Here is a 22,557-nt window from a genome sequence, read left to right on the forward strand (position 1 = left end):
TGTTCCTATTGTCCATGTCCTTAGCATGTTTTCTGAGAGGCAACATTTCAGATTGTAATGCCTGAACAGTTAGTGTGGTGTTTTCGAACAATCAACCCTACGGTCCACTTGAGTTACTCTATCTATAACAGAAGACCATTTGTCATCATGGGTCTGAACTTCCTGTTAGTGTTTTCCATGTTAGGTTTGAGAGCACTGATTTCTTCGAGAATGAGTTCCATTGAGACCATAGATTTGGCTTTTATGGGGGAGAGAGGGTCTTTTTTAGCTGTCTTATATGCTGAGGCATTCGAAGATGTAGATAACTTAGAAGGTAGCTTGTACGCAGACATGGTGTGAGAGTCTGACAGACTAGAGGGAGAGCCTTGACTTACACCCCCAGAGTCCCTATTTCCTCCAGAATAGGGAAGGGGTTGAGAGTGGCAATTTTAGAGTTGTTTTGAGTGATTTGTTAATGTTGAGTTGCAGGTCCTGGTTTCCCCCATATGAAGCTGAAAAAGCCATTGACAGACACAGATACACTGAATTGCAGGTGGAGAGGGAAAAAGAATATTAGGGCATATTAGCAAGAACCTCGTTAAAATTATCGCCGTTTTAGCAGCAGGAGACTGCCACTAAAACAGCGATAATGGGCTTGCTAATATGCGTTATAGAATTCCAATAGAAGCCCAGGTTAGATGTGCATAGCATCTAACCTGGGCTTCTATCTTTGGGCCCCCCAATCCACTACCCGCAAACTCCAGATTGTCCAAAACTGTGCAGCATGCACATCCTTCAAATCTCCCGCTGGCAATCAACTAATCCAGGATTAAAAAGCCTGCATTGGCTGCCGGTCAGGCAAAGAATTCAATTCAAGGCCCTGTGCATGGCCCACAGGGCTTTCTGGAAAACTGACCCTGCCATCATCCAATCCCTGATCACTCCCTACCAACCTAATAGACAGCTCCGGTCGGCCACTTCTTTCCTCGCCTTTGTCCCTAAAATTAAGAAAGCAAGGTGCAGTGCTCCTTTGCTTGCAACCCAGCAAAACAGTGGAATTCTCTTCCTCTCCACCTGCGGGCAGAACCCAACCTACTGCCTTTCCGCAAACTCCTAAAAACTTTCCTTCTCAATAAACACTTATAGACCCCAGCAACCTCCTTGCCCGCGTTTGTCCGCAGTGCTAGGACGCCTCAGGGTAGCTACCGCGCTTTATAAATATTCTTTTCATTTCAGTTCATAAGAAAGTGCCTGTGTGCAATTTGATGGCCATTTGGCCATTTAGACTTTAAGCCCAAAATAACCAACCTCAACCCTTTCTGTATGATCAACATATATATGACATGAAACTTTATACTGTAACACACGTTGACCAGGGCAGTACAGAGTGCTAGGAAAGAAGAACAGCTAAGTGAGAGCTAAGTGAGAGCTTATTAGTTGAAGGAGTTAAAGTTCTGCCTTGTGTGTTGAGTGGTCTTGGACATGGGATCCTACAGCTGCTCCCCTTGCTATAACGAATGCTTAATAAAAAGCTGATCTGAATGGAACTTTCCTGAATTGAAGATTGTGAGATTGAAACTTGAGCTCCAAGCTAAGGGTGTTCCAAGGTCTTGAGTCCTGTTGCCCCAAAGATCGTCCAGGTGAGAAATGGCCAACCCACGTTCTGGCTTCTTGGTATAGGAATGAGAATAGCTGGTATATTTGCTTCAGAACGTTTTATGGACAATAAAAGAGTTTTAAATCGATGCTAAACTCTACTAGAAGCTAATGGGAGTACCATAACCTCTGGCTTAACAGATTCAAGTCTAAGTGCAGACACATTCCTCCTGACTGAATCTAAACTCTACATAGAGCAACGGACATCCACAAATTTGTGGCAGATGTTACACATCCTCCGAACTATAAATAACTCCTTTCGATCTCTTCACAACTGTGTTGATTTTAGGGACCAAGTTGAGGTCCAAATCACAGATTGTCAGGTTTCTGACCTACTCTTTTATAGTAGAATTAGAGGAATGAAACCTGCATTTTTGTATGGACCCAAAACATCTTTGATTATTTTGCGAGAGTCAATGTCAGGAGCTATGGCTTACTGCTTCTGACTCAGCAGACTTGGGTGAGCAACACTCCAAACCCTCTTACACTTAGGGGCCGATTCCGATGTCTGACGCACCTGAGTCCGTCCGACATCAGTCAGGAACCATAACCGACCGACCTACTGTTGTTGTTACGGACCTACAAGTACGATGCAACTGAACCCTTTTCGGTCGCACTCGTATACTTCACAATGGGAGCATGCATTCTGAACGAAATGCATGCTTGCAATGTGAAATGCAGGGGTGCAGTTCACCCCTGCACCCAGTGGCAGGCACCCCAAGGTGCCTGCTACCGGGTCCAGGGGCCATTTGGCGGGCTCGGACCCATGGGGGCCCAACCGGGGGCCCCCCAAGACAGTTTCAGACTCCCTTTTCATGCCAGAAAGACCGGCACGAAAAGGCAGTGGGAAACTGCCATCGTACTCTCTCGGTCGGAAAGAGAAGGCCAGGGGAGTTCTGAAGGGTTCCGGGATGGCGGACGGGCTCTCTGAGCCTGTCGTAAGCCATCCGGAGATCCGAGTCGGATTGCTTTCAAACTGAGCCTATCAGAATGGCTTGGTCGGAAAGGAATCCGAATGCCACGTTCCGATGCGGGCAGAAGGGCTCCAACCGTGTGTCGGAGCACAACCGTCCAACAATGGAATCGTCCCCTTAGTCTGTTACAGAGGAGTGTCAGACACTATTTTAGAGAATTTGAAAGTTGGTGCTGTCTGGTGTGAGGTTGGAGTGAAGTTTTGTGCATCTAGAGAATGCACTATGAAATGGCTTCCTGATAATAAACTACATTTCCCAGCAGTTCCTGAACTCTCACATTGTGGGGACACATCAGCAGCCATCTTGGATGATTTGGTATAACTTCTCTAGTATTTTATGGCATCCTTGCTAGGGATTCGTGATGCAATGTTGTTTCAAACAGGACCTTGCTAACTGGATTCAGGATATCAAATTTACAATGAGCAGTTGCTTCTTCTGAAATTTTCTGAGGACATTTGGACTACATATAGGTATTCTGAAAATTGTTGTGTTGAGGAAGCAAACGTTGTGGTTTGAGACTGACAGAACTGTAAGCATTCTCATGACAAGACAATATTCCACCAAGTGCGTAGTTATAGTTAGGACCATGTTGCCTTAGGAAATGGGTTTTTTGGTTTGTTAATAACTGTGGCACTATTTGCCAAATTGGCACAAAACTTTCCAAAAAAAGGTCTAATCCACCTCATCTCCTTCCTGGAATGTTTTGACCTTATCTTTCAAGTTGGGAGCCCCAAAATGTTTTTCCCCATATAATTTTCCATAGAAAACTGAATTGCGATACTGAAAAAACAGCTGAACATAAATACACCAAATTTGGCAGAAAGCTACATCTTGATCCAGAAAGTCTGCTTTTTGAGATTTAGTGTAAATCCGTTCAGTATTTTTTGAGAAATTAATGTTCAAAATGTATGTATATTTCACACTGTGGAGGATCAGCGGAGCCAACAGAACCAAAGATAAGATCTGATTGCCTGCCACCACATCAACAAAGATGTGGCAGCTGCCATTTAAGGACTTGGGTACTCTATCCCATGTCCTGAGAAAAAAAGTTAAAAAAAACATGCACTGCTAAATACTTCACATATTACATCACTCATGACATGTTATTCTTGAAGAACAGTGGAGAAGCTCAGAGGTTGGAGTTTTAGGTTTGGAATTCAGAGAAGGATGGATTTTAGTAACAGCTGTGAACAGGCGCCCAACAAATTAATATCTGGCAAAACACTGCTATTTGAGTTTGGTGTTGTGAACTCAAAGAACAAGTCTCCAGTATGACATGTTAATGACCATCGTTTCGGCTCTGCCTCAGCATCCAGTGGCCTTGCGGCTGCATACCACACACAGGCCATGCCTGGTTTGCTGCTCTCCTCCTTTTGGGAAGCCCAGGACTGCTTCCATTCGCACATCTATTCAATGTGCTCACAATTATAGGTGTAAAGTGTTCTTTTCTTGGTAATCTGACGTGGAATTTGTTGCTGGGTGTGATGTGTCTAGTCTGCAGTCATCTTGACTGTGATCCTCACAGCTGTGGAACAACACAATGACCTCAAATGAACAAAGGCAAAAAGAATAATCAAAATCCCTGTTTTCCAGGATCCCCTTGAAGAAGTTCCGCTCCATCCGTCGGACCCTCAGTGATGGCGGCATCCCCCTCAAGGAGAGAAATTTCGGAGGCGGACAGAAAGAGGAGCAGAATGTGGGATTGAACTCTGGAACAACTGGGTATCCAGAGAAACTGACCAACTATATGGATGTAAGTGCAGCGCCTCAAAGTATCTGCAGGCGGGGTTAAGAATGGCTGAGAAATGTTAAGTCAGGTGTCATCTGTTAATAGGGGATACTTTATAGTTTAATTAACGTGTGGCAATCTTTGCAGTCACATAACACACAAAAGAGCAGATCAAGTCAGGGAAAAGTGTGTGCCTACCGGTGAAGAGCAGATCAAGTCAGGGAAAAGTGTGTGCCTACCGGTGATGGGTGTGTGAAACATGGGCTGTAAAATGGATGGATGTCCTGAAGAAAGCCGGGCTACATGCCCGAATGGCTGAAACATGTCGACCATGACCATACTGCACAGCGCTAGTGGGTAGTCTTACTACCCGGCGTGTTTTTTAACCCTTGACACTAGGACTTCTGTTTAAACGCTTCCTGAAGTCCGGGTAGCCAATTTTAACATCACTATTTGAGCACTGCACTTTTTTCATTAACTTCACTTGGAGATGTAAATTATGCTCAGTACTTTTGACATCCATTCTCGCACTGGCATTATAGAGGCGGATTCAGGATGGCATGATATATGGTTCCCACATGACGCTAACTCCACCAAATGGGTGGTCTGATGGGAATTATTTCAGCCTTCCGACATTAAATGCCTGAAACATTTTACAGCCCATGTTTCACACACCCATCACCGGTACCGCACTGGTACTGTTGTAGGCACACACTTTTCCCTGACTTGATCTGCTCTTTTGTGTGTTATGTATCTTGATATAGGGGAGCGAGCAGACAGGTCTTGAAACTTTCCCCCTGACCCTCCACATACCTTTTGTTTTTAAGAATCTTTGCAGTCATTCATTTTAGAGCAGAATACCGGAGTAATGATCGCAAAAATCTGAACGCATTGGTGAAAAGCTCATAATCACCTTGGGCGCACCTCTCATTGGGATTCCCCCATGTTGATCGGACACATGTTTTGTAGGAAAGTGTAGTGATGAAGGTCCACGTAGTAAGGATGTATTTCAAGAAGTCTTTATTGTAGATAACATCAAGTAGATAAGGTCTTTCAAGAAGCCCCACCAGGAGCAGCCAGTCTGCTGCTCAGCCCATTCTCAACTGTCACTCCACAGCACACCTGCTCCTAACATTCCGCGGTGCATCATCAAACACCAACATTCGAAGCAGCGCTCAGCACAAACACACTGGCTGAGCAGGAAGTGTACATTGGATAACATTAACAATATGCTGGAATAGAAATATCTTCAGGGTAGGAGGAGTAAACTACATAACCAAACAGAAGTAGGATACTACATATCCCCTTTCGTTCTAACAGAAGCAGAAATCCAATGTGTGAATAACAAATAGCGATAGAAAACCAAGGAAGAGATAACAAGGAAGAACAGCAGAGAAACAGAAACAACGTCAAAGAAAGGAGTAAGCAAAGCAGCACGAAGAGACAGGTGGAAGAAGACGAGGAGGAAGCAAAGGGTTAAACGAAAACCGATGAAGATAACCCAGACTCACTGACATGGAAAAGGTGAGAGGAGAAAACAAGAAACCAGAAGATGGAAACAACAAGGGTCAGAAGGACACAGACGCACCAAAGACTACCCCCCAAACGCACCCACTGTCCAGGCAGGCAGGAAGTGAAGGAAGAACAAGGCACAATGCAAACCGGACACCAGCCTACACACAGACACAGAGAGGAGGGAAAGCGGATCTGCTCCTGAACATGGAAGAAAAAGAATGAACAACAAGAGGAGAAAAGGCTGGAAACAAGGCAAGACAACAGGCAATGTAAGTCCAGAGACCAAGGATGAAAATACGGAAGACATCACAAGGAAACTGAACAAATAAGAAAACAGAGGAGAAGAGTAAACATACAGAAGTATAATACAATCTCCCCCACATTCTTAAAAATTACAAAATGAATGAGAGAATAACATTGCAAAAAGATAATGTAATACATTGTAAACAAACATTGTAAGAAAATTACAGCCAAGGGGAAAGAAACCCATGGCCGTCCTCTACTCTTAGGCAAGAGGGTGAAGAGCACTGTAAATAGGACTGTAACCCATAGTGTGAAAGCCCGTGAAAGGACAACCCCCTTGTAGAGGTCACAAGTAGAATAAAAATGGGACAAAGACCCATAAGACGCACCCTGTGGGAGGGTAGTGATGTGAGCGTAGATGGGACTGTAACCCATGAAATGGTTCCCTGTGTAAGAGTACATATGAGTAGCCCATGTAGGCAATTGTATGTAGGAAAATGGGGCTAGTACCCATTCCCATCCCTGTGTAGGGAAACATAAAGTGTAATGAACACAAAGCAATTTAGAAAATGTGTGTATGAGATAAGGGGGCTAGAACCCATTGCCATCCCTAAAAGAAGGGTGTAAATCGAGTGTGAGCATAAGGCAAAACCAACCCTTAGTCCTTCCTATGTAGGGAAGTAAAAAGTGTAAGGTGTAAACATGTGAGAATCACATATAAATCCCACATAGGTGTGTACCCAGAGCCAAAGAACATAAGACCCACCATACAACAAACTGATGCAGGATGTGAGCATCAACAGCCATGTATCACAGTTTTAAAAAGAATGTAAACAAATCACATATACTATAGTAAGCATAATCCAGACTGCTGTAGAGCGACAAAAACCCATGGTGACAGTCAATATTTAGGGTGAGTTTCCCACGAAAATCTGTGTCGAAACACCAGAGTACGTAAGAAGAGAAGCTTGCCTCCTCCCGATTGCAAAAATGAAAACCCACCTAATAGAAGAAAGTGTGGGATTAGATAGTGTAATTGGACCAGGCGGTTGAGGAGTTCGTGTCACTGGGACCAAAGGACAAAAGAGACACTGACAAAACGTTCTACCTTATTCCTTTTAACCGCAGGGCATTATGTAGTCATGAGACTGAGTAAAACGTCAGCGCCAATAATTTGGAACCACGGCATTACAGTAGACAAAACACACTCCCTAAAAGTACCATATGTGGTCACAATGACAGTACCACATGTTCAAAGATTGAAAGTCCATAAAAAGTAGTGTAAATGAGCACAAGGTCACACAGCGTAGGCAGCAGAATGACTCAAGTACATGCTGCATTGTAGTTGTAAAAATCAGGGTTGTAGATTGTGTACCAGGGAGTGCACCAGCATGATGAAGATGAATAGTCTGCCTGTAGAGTTGATGAGTATGACAGAGCAGGCAGCAGATGTAAACAAAGTCCAATGAAGGTAATCTAGAAGAGCACAACACACCAGGGAGAGGGCTGTCCGATGGTGAGGACACTGGTGGGGCTTAACGGCGTAGTGCTTCAACTTACTAGTGTAGATGTCTTCTTTTCTTTTCTGTGAAGAAATTCTTTCTTGTATGTTAACGTAGCTTGTACCTTTTTTGCAGTTTTTGCTTTACTGTGGATACCTCCTCTTTTCCTTTTTGTAGCCTGTGACTGTCTGTTGAGTAGCATGTTTCATCTTCAGGTCCTGATTTGTAGGCCAGGTCCCTGAGATCAGCTTGTTTCACGTAGGTTAATCCCATCCTCGTCGCCATAAAATGTAGTGATGAAGGTCCACGCAGGAAGCATATATTTCAAGAAGTCTTTATTGTAGATACCATCAAGTAGATACGATCTTTCAAGAAGCCCCACCAGGAGCAGCAAGTCTGCTGCTCAGCCCATTCTCAACTGTCACTCCACAGCACACCTGCTCCTAACATTCCGCGGTGCATCATCAAACACCAACATTCGAAGCAGCGCTCAGCACAAACACACTGGCTGAGCAGGAAGTGTACATTGGATAACATTAACAATATGCTGGAATATAAATATCTCCAGGGTAGGATGAGTAAACTACATAACCAAACAGAAGTAGGATACTACAGAAAGCACATCTTAAGATGGAGGAGTGATGCTGCCCTCAGAAGATGATAGGTTCAGCCCATCTTCCTTCCCAGTTTTTTCTTCTTTCTCCAGCAGGACCTGCAAGGGCGGGGTGCACTTTGTTCCCACCAAATCAGGCCGTCTTCGTGGGATGACATGTCTCCAAGAAGCTCATCTGCACATGCACAGGACCTGGGAGACACATCCCAACATGTCTGCTTTGGGTTACCAACGTTTAGGGTGCACCAACTGTGTCTGGCCGAGGAATGCAGTCCCAGTACCCGAGCTTGAGGAAGAATCAGATGGGTCCTTTATCCCCTTAACTGCTGCCGTCGGCCAACGGTTGTCACGAGCACTACCTCCCCAGTGCTGCGCACGACCGTTGGCCGACGGGCCAGCATTCGTTCTCCGAACGTTCAGCACTGGGCGATGAACGTTTGACGCTCTGATGAGGTTAAGTGCCTCCGTGGGGGTCGCATCACATTTGCCCCCAAGGGCAGACCCCATCCTGACCCTGGTCACTTGCAACATCTGTCGTTAACACCTGCGAGCCTTGAGATCTTCGGGAAACCTAAACTGGAAGACAAATTAAGTCTTCCCCATCAATATACTATTATTAAACTCAGATGAAGAGATTTGTAAACAGCATGCATGTTTTACAAAGGTGTACATTCAGTGACAGGATCGGGTTTATGTACATGTACAGCTTGTGTAAAAGGGTGTCAGTGGTGAAAGGAGCGTGCTCTGTGCACAGTCCTTAAGGAACAAACAGTAATTTTATGAAGTGTTTCTTATAATAAAACACCACAATAACCATGGGTCATTACTTTGTGCATAACGACCTGTCTGTCACAGGAGAGGCCCTGGCAGCCTCTGCACTTGTGATTGTCTGTCCTGATTTACTGCCCCTTCAGCATTACCTTGTCCCTGAACGTCTAGGCCGAAGGCCAGGAGCATATTTATATAATGGCTTACTTACAATGTAACGTTTTAAATATTTATATATTTATTCATTTAATGATGTCGTTATGTATGTGTTTCTTTATTCATGTTGATCCTTAATTATGTACATATCACGTGCATCATTTGCCCAAGGTGGCGAGGTCTCAGGAGAGCGCTGCACTGCAGTAGTGTGCGGTGACATCCACGTAGAGTGCTGTACTAGAGTAGGGAGCGATGAGGAGTCAGGAGATCTCTATACTACAGTAGGGTTGGGTGAGGCTTCAGGAGAGTGGTGCACCGCATTAGAGTGTGGTGAGGCTGCAAAAGAGAGCACTGCACTGTACCCAGCAAACCTCTGGTGCAGGGCTTGGTCATTAGCCGTCTTGATTACGGCAATGCCCTGTTTGCAGCACTCAATGAGGATTTGATTTCCAAGCTGCAGACCCTTCGGACCGCTGCGGCCAGACTGATTCTGGACCTTCCTCCTAGAGCAGCCTCTGCCCCCTGTCTGAAAAAACTCTACTGGCTTCCCGTTCGTCAGAGAAGCCATTTTAAGATTTTCAGTCTGACACACAAGATCCTTTATAATACCGGTCCTAAATATCTTTTAAAGAAACTCAACTGGTACGCACAAAAAGACCTTTAGGGTCCAGCAATAAATCATTTTTGGTCCAGCCACGCGTTTGTACTCCCGTAACCGCCGTCGCTCCTTTTCCTATCTTGCTCCTTTGCTCTGGAATAAATTACCTCCTCATCTTCTATCCATTACCGAACACAAACTCTTCTGCAAATGCCTCAAAACATGGCTTTTTCTCGAATAACCTCTGCTGTTTCAGGAGCAGGCTCCTGACGTCGTCGACTGTTTTTTGCTGCAAGCGTCTTGAGACCTCACAGTGATAAGTGCGCTCTATAAAAACATTTGACTTGACTTGACACTGTAGTGTAGTGGGATGTGGTGAGACCTCGGGACAGCATTGTATTGCAGTACAGTGTCATGAGTCCTCAGGAGACTGCTGCACTGCAGTAGGGTGTGATGAGAACTCAGGAGAGCTCTGTTCTGCAGTAGGGTGTGATGAGGCCTCAGTAGAGCGGTGCACTGAAGTTGGGTGTGGTGCGGAGTCAGGAGATCTCTGTACTGCACTAGGCTGTGATGAGGTCTCAGGAGAGTGCTATACTGCTGTAGGGTGTGGTAAGGCTTCAGGAGAGCATTGTACTGAAGTAGCACAGACCTGCTTTACCCACTTTTTACTTCTGGGGAATTTTATAATTAATTTGCACTGTGAGGAGGCTGGGGAGAGTCTGGAGTTCCTTGACTCTTTGAGGCTTGCACAGCTCTCTCAATAGGTCAGTTCCCCACGCATCATGCAGGTCATATCCTGGACCCGATATGCTCAAAATTTCCTATTACTTTCAAAGAGCCCCTCCAGCTCTGCGCCGCTGCAGCGTGATAAATGAGAGGTCCTGGTGGAGCCAGATTTTCGTCCCTTCAAAGGTGAGAGAGTACTGATCACGCACCACATTCATGATCATTTCCTTTAGAAGATAGCTATGCAAGCAAGTATTGATATCCTGGTGTGTTCCTAGAAACCCTGATGGACAACCAGCTCTGTGTGTGCAATCTAAGATAAGCTCTTTGTCTGCCAGGTCCTGAACGATATGGCAGAAGGTTGAAGCACATAGTCCTCTAATTTGCCCACATCCGCCTGCAATGGGACCCCTTTTATCTGAATGTTAGATCTTCGAGACCTGTTCTCCAAATCCTCCAGAAAGCAGTAGAGGTCTGTGTTCTGGTCCCAGAGATTAAGTATTGGCTTTGAGAGGCCACCAACTCCTCCTCCCTAGCGTTGTTTCCCTGTTCTAATGTGCCTACTCGCTGGCCCAGCTTTCCCATTTCATGGCAGATTTCTTTAACATCTTTAGCCGCTTCATGCTTCAAGGCCGCTATGTTTTCGCGTAGTGTATGGAACAGACACTCCATGAATCAGGAGCCTAATCTCCCATTGATTTACAAAAAGTGAGCAACCCGAAAATACCCTTGAGGGCTTGGGTAATTAAAATGGAAAGGTAAAAGTGCCTTCAAGGGAGTTTATTTTCTATGTATTTAGTAACTCAAATTAGTTATGGAAGGATGAATCAATAATCCTTGTTATGAACCAATCCAATACTATTTACCTTGAAATTTAATATAGATACTTCGTTTTATCAAAACACAACATACAAACAAAGACACAAGGTGTATTAGAAAAATAGTTTTATCAAAAATTCATTGAGATAAGTGACTTCATATACAGATAAATAAACAAATAAGGTTTAGGACTGTGGGTACACACATAAGTAAATTACTACGTGACTCAACAGAACCTAAAAAACACCTATCCCACAACACATTGAATAAAACAAGATAGGGATAAGATGTACTGTCGACGTTTCGGTTTCCTAAGAATCAATTGTAGAAACCATCCTCAGGACTGCTGTCAATTATGATCTGTATAGAGGTATTGTAATCTGTTCAGAATGATCCTGCACCTGAAATACGTGTAAAAAGTTACACTTGATTAAAATTGAGGTGTATCTTTGTTGATTGACTGTGAGTCATTTGATATCTTGACTCAAAATTCGAAACCAATCTATCAGGAATATACGTGAAGTCGTGTCTAATCTTCACACATGTGAAACGTAAGTTCAACTGGCCGTGGGACGATAGTCTAGTTGAGGTGGGGTACACTCTTTATTACAGCCAAAGTAGATGTAGCGTCTACTGAATTGAGTAGACGCTGCGTGACTCTGTGACACTGATATCGGAATTAGATTACTGATGCAGGATTGGCGAGTATCTGCCTCGAAAATAATCCTTCTTATATGAGACAATCTCGTTTTCTCTATGTCTACTTTGGCTGTAATAAAGAGTGTACCCCACCTCAACTAGACTATCGTCCCCAGTTGTTGCGTGGCGTCGTCATGTTCTCCGTGAGGTAAACTGCCTGTCAGGGCAGCAAGGGGGTTGGGGGGATCCTCTAGGTGTCTCTCTCTTCAGACACAGTCGGTTGGGCCCTGCCCAGCCTCAGGAGGACATACGTCTGCACCAGCAGCCCCCAGTCTTTTGGATCAGCCCCGCCAGACTCCCAGCACAGCACAGCCACCCCACTGGGTGGAGGGGTGGCCGCGCAGGTAAGGACTATGTACGCCAGACCTTGTCTAGCCAGATGCAGCGATGTTCCTCCCCAGGGCTTGTGGCCCTCATCCCCCAAGAGCAATGCAACAAAGACGCATCACTGTTATGTGAGTGACCCTGTCCCATCTGGTTTTCTAGATCTAGCAGACGAATGTAGTCCCAGCCTTCCATTGTGTTAGCCTCCAAGGAGTGCCTCTTGGCAGGTGGGCTGCCTATCCAGCAGAGCACCAGTACCCAGCGCAGCAGTAGAGTACGGCTCTTTCACCACAAATTCCCCAGGAGCAGCCTGTGCTGACTCTGTAGGCCTCACTGCGACGGACAGGGCCTTGTTATCTCCCCCACCACTAATCCAGGCGACAAATCACAGCAACCACTGAATGCCGGTTTCTTCTTGGTAGTCTCTTCAAGCAGGACTCCGTACCACTGTATCTACGTGCTCTGTCGCGCAGGCAGACCTCAGTGTCATCACCTCGGTCGCTCAACACCAGGGGACCATCCGGTGTGGATGCTAGGTCTGCAACTGTCGCTCCCTATAGGAAAAAGACCAGATGGCCTGCAGATTACCGGAGGACCTAGCGTGGGATTAGTGAGTCAATGCCAGGTCCGTTGTCGTAGCCTCCATTCTAGGCGCCAGGCCCGTCATGTGGCCTCTCACCTACCAAATGAAAGTGCTCTGTGCTGTCTGCAGAAAGGCCAGGGCATCCAGCCCGCTCTCCTGGGCAGGATAGTCCCGGTGTTCCCAATCTGCTGATGACTCGATATGTGCAGGGGATCTCCGTAATTCATTTCCTACACAGGTGCCATCCTGGACACGCCCCCGGAGTTCATATTTTTGTTCTCTTTACCATGATAGTTATGTAGAATGTTGGAGTGAAAGACAATTGACTGAACTGAGGGAAGAGTATGGTGAACCGAGCTGAGCTCACTGTGTTGGTGGATTTATTAAACTTGGAGTTTCTTTTAAGGAAAAGCATCTGAGGAGGTATTAGTTTCTCAATAAATGTTCTGCATTGGCAAAGTAAATATGTCATGTTGGTCTTGGCCATCCCTGCAGGGCCACCACAGATTTTTGCATCTCTCTGCATTGTTTTGCTAAACCTGTCCTTTTAGAACACTGTATTTTTCCCTGCAAACCAGTGGTACAGTGCTCTCCCTTGAAAACATGGTGAAATTGGCCTGCACCTGTTTGATACTTTAATTTACTTGTATGTCCCTAGTATATGGTACTACATGTTCTCAGAGTCTGTAAATTCAATGCTACGAGTATGCAGCAGCACTTGTTGTGCCACCCACTAAAGTAGCCTTGTAAAGCAGGTCTCAGGCCTGCTACTGCAGCCTGTAGTGCAGTATTAAACTGCAATTTAGACCTGGCAAAATAAACCTTTTGCCAAACCTAAACCTTCCTTTTTATTACTTATAAGTTGCCCCTAAGGTATGTGCTTAAGTCTCTGAGAGAAGGTGGCCTGGTATTTAAAAAGTAGGACATGTGTGTTTAAGTTTTACGTGTCTTGGCTGCGAAAAACTCCTAATTGTTTTTCACCCCTGTAAGGCTGTCTCTCCCAAAGACTAACACTGGGCTCCCTTATTACACTTTATATGTGATAACCTTAGTTAGGGACCAGATAGAGAAATGCTGTTTAAACTCAAATGAATTGTAATTTAAAACCTCTTTAGTGCTAAAGTAAGATTTTAAGTTTATCTCTGAAAATGGCACTTTCAGAACGTTGCCATTTTTTCTGATCCAAACCAAATGTGCCTTTCTGTAAGTGCACATGGCCACATGACGGTGAATGGTTCTCCTGGGTAGTTTTGTGTATTGTTTCCAAACATAGAGACAAAAGAGGCCTTGGTGTGGAGGGGGAGGGTCTTCCTGACAGGATGGTTGGGGAGGAGTTGTGACCTGCCCTGATTACACTTCAAAGGACCTTGCCTGCACCACACACAAAGGAACTTGACACCACACCTGCCCTTTCCTTTCTCACCCTACACAGTTTGGAACCAAGACTAGGGGAAGGGGAAGAAGTCAGCTTGCAAATTGATAGGGGTGGCAGGGCTGATCTGATCCTACTTGACCTATCTGCCGCGTTCAACACAGTTAATCACTCAGTTCTTATGCAACGGCTGAAGGCAAGTGGGATTCGAGACAGCACGTTGGCCCTTCTCACCTCATTCCTGACAGGCAGAGAACACAAGGTCTGCTGGGATAACCTTAAGTCGGACACAATTATCCCCCCTTGCGGAGTCCCACAGGGGTCGTCCCTTTCACCCACACTATTCAACATATATGTGACTCCACTCTCCAAACTAGTCAAAGACTATGGCTTATCGCTTGTGTTATATGCCGACGACAAGCAAATCATAATCTCCATATCGTCTATGGAAAATGCGCAGATGGCTAGGTTCCAAAGCTGTCTCGACCACATCATACAATGGATGCACCTTAACCATTTGAAACTAAATACTCAAAAGACGGAAGTCATGGAGTTCTGCAATGGTTTTCCCATTTGGAACTCTGCTTGGTGGCTGGCAGTGGCAGGAATCTGTCCAACACCAGTGGCCAAAGTGAGAAACCTGGGCGTTGTATGACCTTATGTGTGCTTGGTTGTAAATGTATAATAAGCCAGTGCTTCAGTGAGCACCCCAGGGTGTGCAAACACATGCAGATGTTGAAGTGTCAGCAGTCATTAATAGTGGCCAGCAGCCATTACAAGGGATGTGCATATATTATCCCATTTTCATGCAGTAACATTTGGCAATTACAGATTACTTCGATTGTAGGAATGGTGGTACTTCTCCGTATTCATGTTCATTTCATGAAGCTTTATTCGGCGCATGTAAACAATGTCCATAAAAGCACCCAAGCAAAATGCATTATAAAATACAATACAGATACAGGTTAATTAAATAAATAACTTAAAAAAACATACTTTTCTGTGCTGTATTAGATTTGTTTGTTGATTTAGGGGTGATGTACAAACATCATGACATGTTAAGCTTGAGATGTATTGCATCCACAGTGGGGTTACAGGGGTGCTGGATGCTGTCCATGTCTGTGTGGTAAGAAGACGCTCAGGGCATTTTTTAGGGTTAAGGCGAGCTCTGATGAGCATGGCCCTTCTCCTGTGCCTAGGGGCTGACAGGCCCCTGTAGCACAGAGCTCGTCTTTCTCTTGCATCAACATTAGACTCTTAGGATCATGTTTTGTTCTTCATATAGCCAATAGGAATGGGTGATTTGTGTTTGCTGCATAATGCTGGATTTGAGGGCGTTAGGTGTGGACAGCTTTAGGGCCACTTTACAATTTTTCTGGGATATTGGGGGTATCAGTAGCTCCAAGGACTTGGAATTCAATAGATTGTGAGTGTGACCCTGTCAGGCCTCTACGAAAGGAGGAATAACTGGGGAGATTGGTAATTCCTCACCAGATTCCCATGGTATTTTGTCATTTATCCCAGGTTTTTTACCTTATTGCAATGGGGCCAGTCTTGGGCATGGAGTCTACTCCTGCTTGTTGGGGTTGTTGAGTTCCCTGCCGAGGACCATCATTCTTGCATCGCAGTCCTGGGTACAGAAATCTAGTGACCATCTCCCCACCCTAAATTTGGGCGGCCATCACTCTGATCCGCTGGAGGCTCAATGGCGGATGGGTCACCAGGTCAAGGGTTTCCGCCAGCAGAGACATCCGAGTCTCCACCTGTGGTAACTCTTTTGTTCCCCATCTCAAACTGGAGTGGGAAATAGCAGGTTTGATGGGGTAGATGTTATGGTGACTCGCTTGCTCTGCCAAGTTCTAAAGGGCCACCGTAGTGTGCATTGTTATTAGAATGCAAGATGTTGTACTTGAAATCTGTAATGTTGGTGAAAACTATGATAAGATTTGCCAATACCTACCGTCTGCTCGAGGGTGGAGGAGAACCTAGGCAGTAATATCCTGCATCTCGTACTTGTAATCCCCAGGTTGCATGAACGCAGAGTTAACGCACTCAGTGTTTCACCCGGTAATTGTGCACAGTAATTCCGCACCTGATAATACAGTGTGAGGCACTGTAGGTGGTTTTTTCCCTAACGTGGAAAAACTTGTTTTCGCCTGAATTGTTATTTTCGCTTGATAATTGATAAATAAATACTGCCCCACACCTTGTAACAGGGACCCAAGTGTGGTTAGACCGAAGGAGAACGATGTAGTGCTGCACTAGTATTGGAGGTTCTCAAACCTCTGTGTGAAAAGGAGGCTGCTGTAGCGCCCACAAGCAGTGAGGCACGAGGCAAGCTCTGTGGTGCAGCGCTAACATAGCTGGTTCCAAGGACAGCTCTGTCGTCACCGCTGCGAAGCTGCAGAGCTTTGTTTGCAGCCTTCATGAAGGGTGATGGAAAAGTTTACAAAGTTTGCAAAGCCACTTACTTTGCCACATCCGCGTGAAGAGGATGACGCCTGTGACAAACCATGTCATCTCTGTTCTTATTTCTTGTTCACAAAATGACTCTGCATACGATGCCCATCGCAGAAAACAGCTTTCTTCTCCTTCATGTGGTGCTACTGTGCATAAAGAAGCTCACCAGAAAGGTAAACTTTCAGAGAAAAACCAGCATATATTTGCCCCACTTTTTAGAAAAGCTAATATCAGGTTAACAGTTCAGAGAAACTCTGCAGACATGTTCCAGCTTGGGTGGGTTCAATGGGAGGAAACATTGTCTCTCTTTTTATAAGTTAAGGAAATAGATTCCAATTCATGTGCAAACACAATTAAGAGCTGTTTGATAACTATCACACCCAGGCATATTTCCCTTTATAAATTTCTGCAGACCAAGCCTGCTAACATTTATCAGGGGAAAAGGTCCTTGAAAAAGGCAATGTATGCCTAATTCAGTGTTATAAGATCCTAATTCTGCAAGCTGTGCCCCATTTTACAATTGAAAACTCCGAATAGGAGGTGTTTGCAATGGGTGGTAAATACCTCACCCCGGGATAAGGAATGCTATTAGACCCAACTTGTAATGAGAGCCTATATGGTGAAAGTAACCTTTCTTAAGGGTCAAGGGAAACACGGAAACTTCACAAACATCAAAAATCTGGAACTTGACAAAACGTCAGGAATGGAAAAGCCTTCGGACCTTCTACTCTGGAGCTTTAGTGAAAATAGCGCTGTCGTCTATGCCTGTTGAGGCATTAGAAGAGTGCTGTAGCGCAGAGCTGTGTGCGGTGAGTCCCTTCATCTAAGAGTCACAGACCACCCTTCTCACCCACTCGCAACTGGCCCACTGGGGTTGACAAGTAGAGGGTGGTCGAGAGGACAACCATGTACATTTATGGGACCGGTGCATCTTCAAGGGCTGCCACCATTGTGTACTCCACACCAGCCACTATAAAAGGCCTCCTCCCTTCAAGAGAACCAGACACCCACTAGCAGAACAGCTTTTTTGTGAATCTAGAGATAAATCTACAGCCTTACACGTGAAAAGAGAGCCTTAAAATACAAAAAGATAGGGGAACACGGTGATGTAAGTCATATGTTAGTTTCTGTAATGCAGAGAAGCTCCCTTCCAGCAACAAATTAGCCAGACAGAGAGTCCTTAAAATGAAGTGGCCAACCCCATCCTGACTGCAGCACGCTGGACACAGGATATAACTAGATGGAGTTTGTTAGTGGAACCTTCTTTTTCTGCTTAAGACTGGACATGTGTTGTACTGTACTCTCACCTGTATATCGCTTCATACCCCTGATGAGACACGGAAGTGTATTTGCAGATGGGCCACAGGCTGTGGGTGTGCTTGGGTGAAGGAGTGAGCCCTTTTGGTGTTTCCCTGCAGGAAGTACTTCGATGCTATGATGGCTAGAGTAGGCTCTTATCCTGTTTGTTACTGCACCTCGTTATTTAGTAAGGCGGAAGTGAGAGGCAGGATACGTGTGCTGCTAAACGACATCCCTATAGATTGTGTGTGATTGAAGTGTGGCCTGTATGGGAAGTGTTTTAGTGTCATGTGCATATGGAAGATGATGCTCACATTGTGTTACTGTGGAAGGCTAGCCATGTTTATGTATGGAGGAGAGCAGTGGAGAGGTAGCTGCACATGTGGCTGTGCCTACCAACATTGGTGGTGATTTGAACCAGTATTGGATGCGTATGATCCTGATTCTGTGTCGTTAAAGCCCTCCTCGTGGTTTGAAACGGTTCTGTCAGCTGGTTGTGTGACCCTTTATCCACCATTTGAGAAGAGCCATGTCTTCAGTGCCTGTGAGCCGCATGGTACAGGCATCTACGTCCGCCAGCCATAAAGGAACGGCCGCTGTTGTTGGGTCAGAGGTAAACATACTCACTAACAAGGAACACTTTAGTTCTCACAACCTCCTTCTGCTGACTGATATCACAGACCTAGGGCAAGAAGACTGGAGGTTTTCCCCAGTGGAAATTCCAGTTTGAGGGCTGCAACTATATTCTAGTGTTATACTGCATTTTGGACACTGAATTGTATCTGTGCAACCAAAAAAGCTGTTGGGTAAATAAAATATCAACAGCCACCGTTAGCAATATTTAGTTCCAACAATCAACTGGAATCAAAATCCATGTTTGAAATTCGATGCATTAGAAATTAACCATTTCCAGTTGGCCAGCTGGACTTTCCACTGGGGTGCGAATATGGATTGCCCTTCGTGGAGAGGTTTGGGAGGAAGAGAACTCGCACTATAACCCTAATCCAGACGCATGCACACTCTCTTCTGTCTGAAAACCTTCAGGTACATGGCCGAGACTTTTGTTGCCCCACCCCCTCTATTGCAAATGTATTCTCCTCTGGCTAGATTAGCCTTTGCTTTTGATGACTGTACACTTTTGCTTGTTGCCAGCTAACTGCTGTGTACTCTCTTTTAGGCACAGTATTATGGCGAGATTTCCATTGGTACACCGCCCCAGACCTTCACCGTCATATTTGACACTGGCTCGTCTAACCTCTGGGTGCCTTCGGTCAAATGCTCCTTCTTCAACATTGCTTGCTGTAAGTATGTAGCGCAGAACCAGGACTAGCACACACCCACAGTGTCTACTGTTAGAAATGGGGCAAGGATTCAATCTTCATGGATAACAGGCACCATTGATCCTCTCTACCACCCAATCACAGCTGATCATCATCTATATTTGGCAATTGAAAAGACAACCTTCCTTTATGGAGCATGAGCTTAATTCCCATAACAATTAGCATGTAAAAAAGGATATACACATATTGAAGAGGCAATATCCAAAAATAAAACCCATACGGCTTATGTAGAGTTTAGTTGACCGGGTACTCATTACAAAAGTTGCAGAGTACCTATCCGTCAAACTGCCAGTTCGCCCACTTTATTTAGAGGCAGCGAAACTGTCGTGTTTCCACTCGTGGAGCGTCCACTAGCTCCTCCTGTGGAAATCATTGACTGGCGGTCTGAATGAAATTGGGCCATCAGTCAAAGGACCTCAGATCAACTACCCTTTCTAGAGCAGATGTGTTGGCATGCCTTTTATCCTGTTTGGGTGTCGGACAGGGAAAACCTGGCAGTCCTGAACAGGAAAGCAAATAAATGACTCGCACACTATGGGAGAAAATTCCCAGCTTGTCAGAGACATTCCATTTTCTTATTTTTCCAAAACAAGCTCCTGCTTTTTGGAAATTTGTTTTGGAAAACCAAAATACTTTGCTGTGAGGGAGCATTGACCATGGCACTTGCACATCAAAGCCTCAGTGCCTTCATTGCCTCTGTAGGGAAAGAGATCTCTGCCACAGGACAATCTGTATATATGGCAGGCTGTAATCCATCAGGGCAGTAAAGTACATCCCTCCACTGCACTGGCAGCACCGAATATGCCAGGGGATAAATAACATCCTAGCTCTTGTAGCAGGATTATTATGACAAAGTTTGACACCTATGCCACCACACTAAAGCATGTGCCCTGCCACAAAGGCTAGTATTAAACCCTCAGTCTGTTCCATTTCACATCATCTGTGGATCTAAGGCTGCAGATACTGCTCACAAGACACCTCATCTAGAGAGACCAAGAACCAAGCAAAACTCTAAAGGTGTAGTAGTATGACCTCTCTTTTTAATAAGTGATTTTTTTTAACTTCCATGCAGTTTCAGTAAGAGCACTTGTTTCAGTGTCTTTCCTGCCAAAGAAATCTCAATCACATGTATGTTTCTGACAGATATTGAAATTGATTCCTGCTGCATCCTTCTTTTATCTCAGTGACTGATTACAAAGTCTTTATCTACTTTCAAGCCTGAACTCCTCTCTGTTATTAAACTGCTGTGGGAAGGAGGATGTGAATTAGGCCAGTGGCACACCTCTTTCCCTCACTTACAAACTGAAGCATTCAAGGGAAGAGCGGCAGGGCGGGCAGTGGCACCGTGAACCACCCACTTAATTAGATGAAGGATTGGCCAGTGGCAGCTAGTGGGGAACAGTGGCGGGGGAGATTAGAAACAAGCATTTGCAATGCAATAGGTCTCGTATTTATACGAGTTTGAGCTATTGGCATAGTAAATGACAATGCCTTTTATTTAAGTTTTGTTTTTTAAAACATAAATAAAAGGCACTGTCATTTACAATGCTAACAGCTCAAACTCTCGCAAATGTGTGACCTATTGCATTGCAAATGCTTGTTTTATAAGATTACGCCTAAGCAGTGATTTAAGGAAAAGCATTATGCAAATGTGGGGCGATTTTTTTTTTGCGGGCCCGGGCCGATTTTCAATCCCAATCCAACCCTGATATAACGAAACATTGCAACTGCCCTACATTTACTCCATGAGAAGAGCACATTCAGAACATTTCGCAGATACAACACTCTGAGATCTGCTGCTTTTGTCTTTTGATCTAGGGGCGGAGCCTATTCTCAGACGGCAGCGGGACTCGTATTCAATGAGATAGTTGATAAACGTGAACAGCGCTAGGCATGGAGGAGGTGTTTCCTCGGGAAGAGGTCGTCTCTTCTCTGATTCGTACAGCGAAGAGAGCCGGTTTCAGTACTGAGGACGGAAGCTGAGGATTACCCAGAACTACGGGCCCGCCTGGGGTGGCGGCTCCAGTCTGGGAGGCGGTGAGGACTGAGAGTGAATGGACGCTGGTGCAAAGTGTGTGTGGCGCCAGTGCAAGGTGTTGCATCTGCAACGGACGTGCAGAGTTCGGTGAAGAGTTCACATGAGATTGGCGCTACTGCATACAATGGGTGCACTTATCTAATATAGGGAACACAGTTCCCTGCGTACGTGAATCGGAATTTGGAGTGTGCTAACGTTTCGTTAGCTCAGGCTTTGAAAGCAGGTCATAGCACTAATGAAAATCCGGTCAAAGAGAAACATACACGCCAGTTATATTCGCTACGTTTATCTGATGAACTGTGTCCAGCACTTTCCTTGATCGTGATCTGTTGCACAATAGTGAAAATGCTATGCAACCTCTCGGTGCAGCAGGTGCAGAGGGATTTGAGAAGATAGTAGATCGCCTTTTACCAAATTGCTAGCAACATTCCGGCAGACACGGAGGAAAGAGTCTGGAAGAGTTGAAAAAGCCCGGGAGTTGGGTGCGTGCATGCTCGCGCTAAACAGAATTTCTCTTTAAAACACGTGAGTGATGAGCACGCACGCTACAGCAAAAGTGAAAGCAGCTGAAGCACCACGTCTGGTGAGTGGTGTGCGATATGTGCACACCATGGCGAGAGAGGAAAGCCAGATGGCGTCTCTGCTCGTGCCTGTGCGCATAACCGCACACTCTATGCCGGACAAAAAGCTGTGGTCGGCTTTTTAAAGCCCACTCACTAAATGTCTTGCCAGATCAGCGCACGCGCTGGCTCAGGCGAGACCTAAAAAAAGAAATAAAAAGAAAACTTACCTGCTGGTCGACAGTCGCTAGCCGCCGCTTCTCCTTTGATGCAGGAACCAGGAAGCACACAGGCTCCCAGATTACCCTAGCCAATCACAGTGCTGCATTACAATAAAACTTGATTTTGTAGTTAATGGGTCTCTTTTGCTTGCAGACAATGTGCTCGTCAATACCATGAGAGAGGAGTGTGGGAGGTGGATGACGTACACAGTAAAGGAAACACAAAGGGAAATCATGAATTGGTAAAAACGAGAAAAGACTGTGGAACAAATAGTAAACACTAGCATGCGAGAGAACGGTACAAATGTAAAAGGGAGTGTGAGGCAAACATAGATAATTAGAAAGAGGTGAAAGGATGCGGGTGATAGGAAGGAACCATGAAA

General features: G+C 45.2%; 1 protein-coding gene across 2 annotated transcripts in view; it reads left to right on the forward strand.

Moving 5' to 3' along the window:
- The window catches only part of LOC147701469 (cathepsin D-like), a 269,811-nt gene that overhangs the window by 86,072 nt on the left and 161,182 nt on the right, over nt 1-22,557 (forward strand). For both annotated transcript variants that reach the window (XM_086930144.1, XM_086930145.1), the window contains exons 2-3: nt 4,203-4,362; nt 19,193-19,316. In XM_086930144.1, coding sequence (XP_086786270.1) covers nt 4,203-4,362; nt 19,193-19,316 — 284 coding nt within the window. The remainder of the gene's footprint in view (nt 1-4,202; nt 4,363-19,192; nt 19,317-22,557) is intronic.

The sequence above is a fragment of the Lissotriton vulgaris genome, chromosome 7, assembly GCF_964263255.1.
Source record: "Lissotriton vulgaris chromosome 7, aLisVul1.2, whole genome shotgun sequence".
Taxonomy (NCBI): Eukaryota; Metazoa; Chordata; class Amphibia; order Caudata; family Salamandridae; genus Lissotriton; species Lissotriton vulgaris.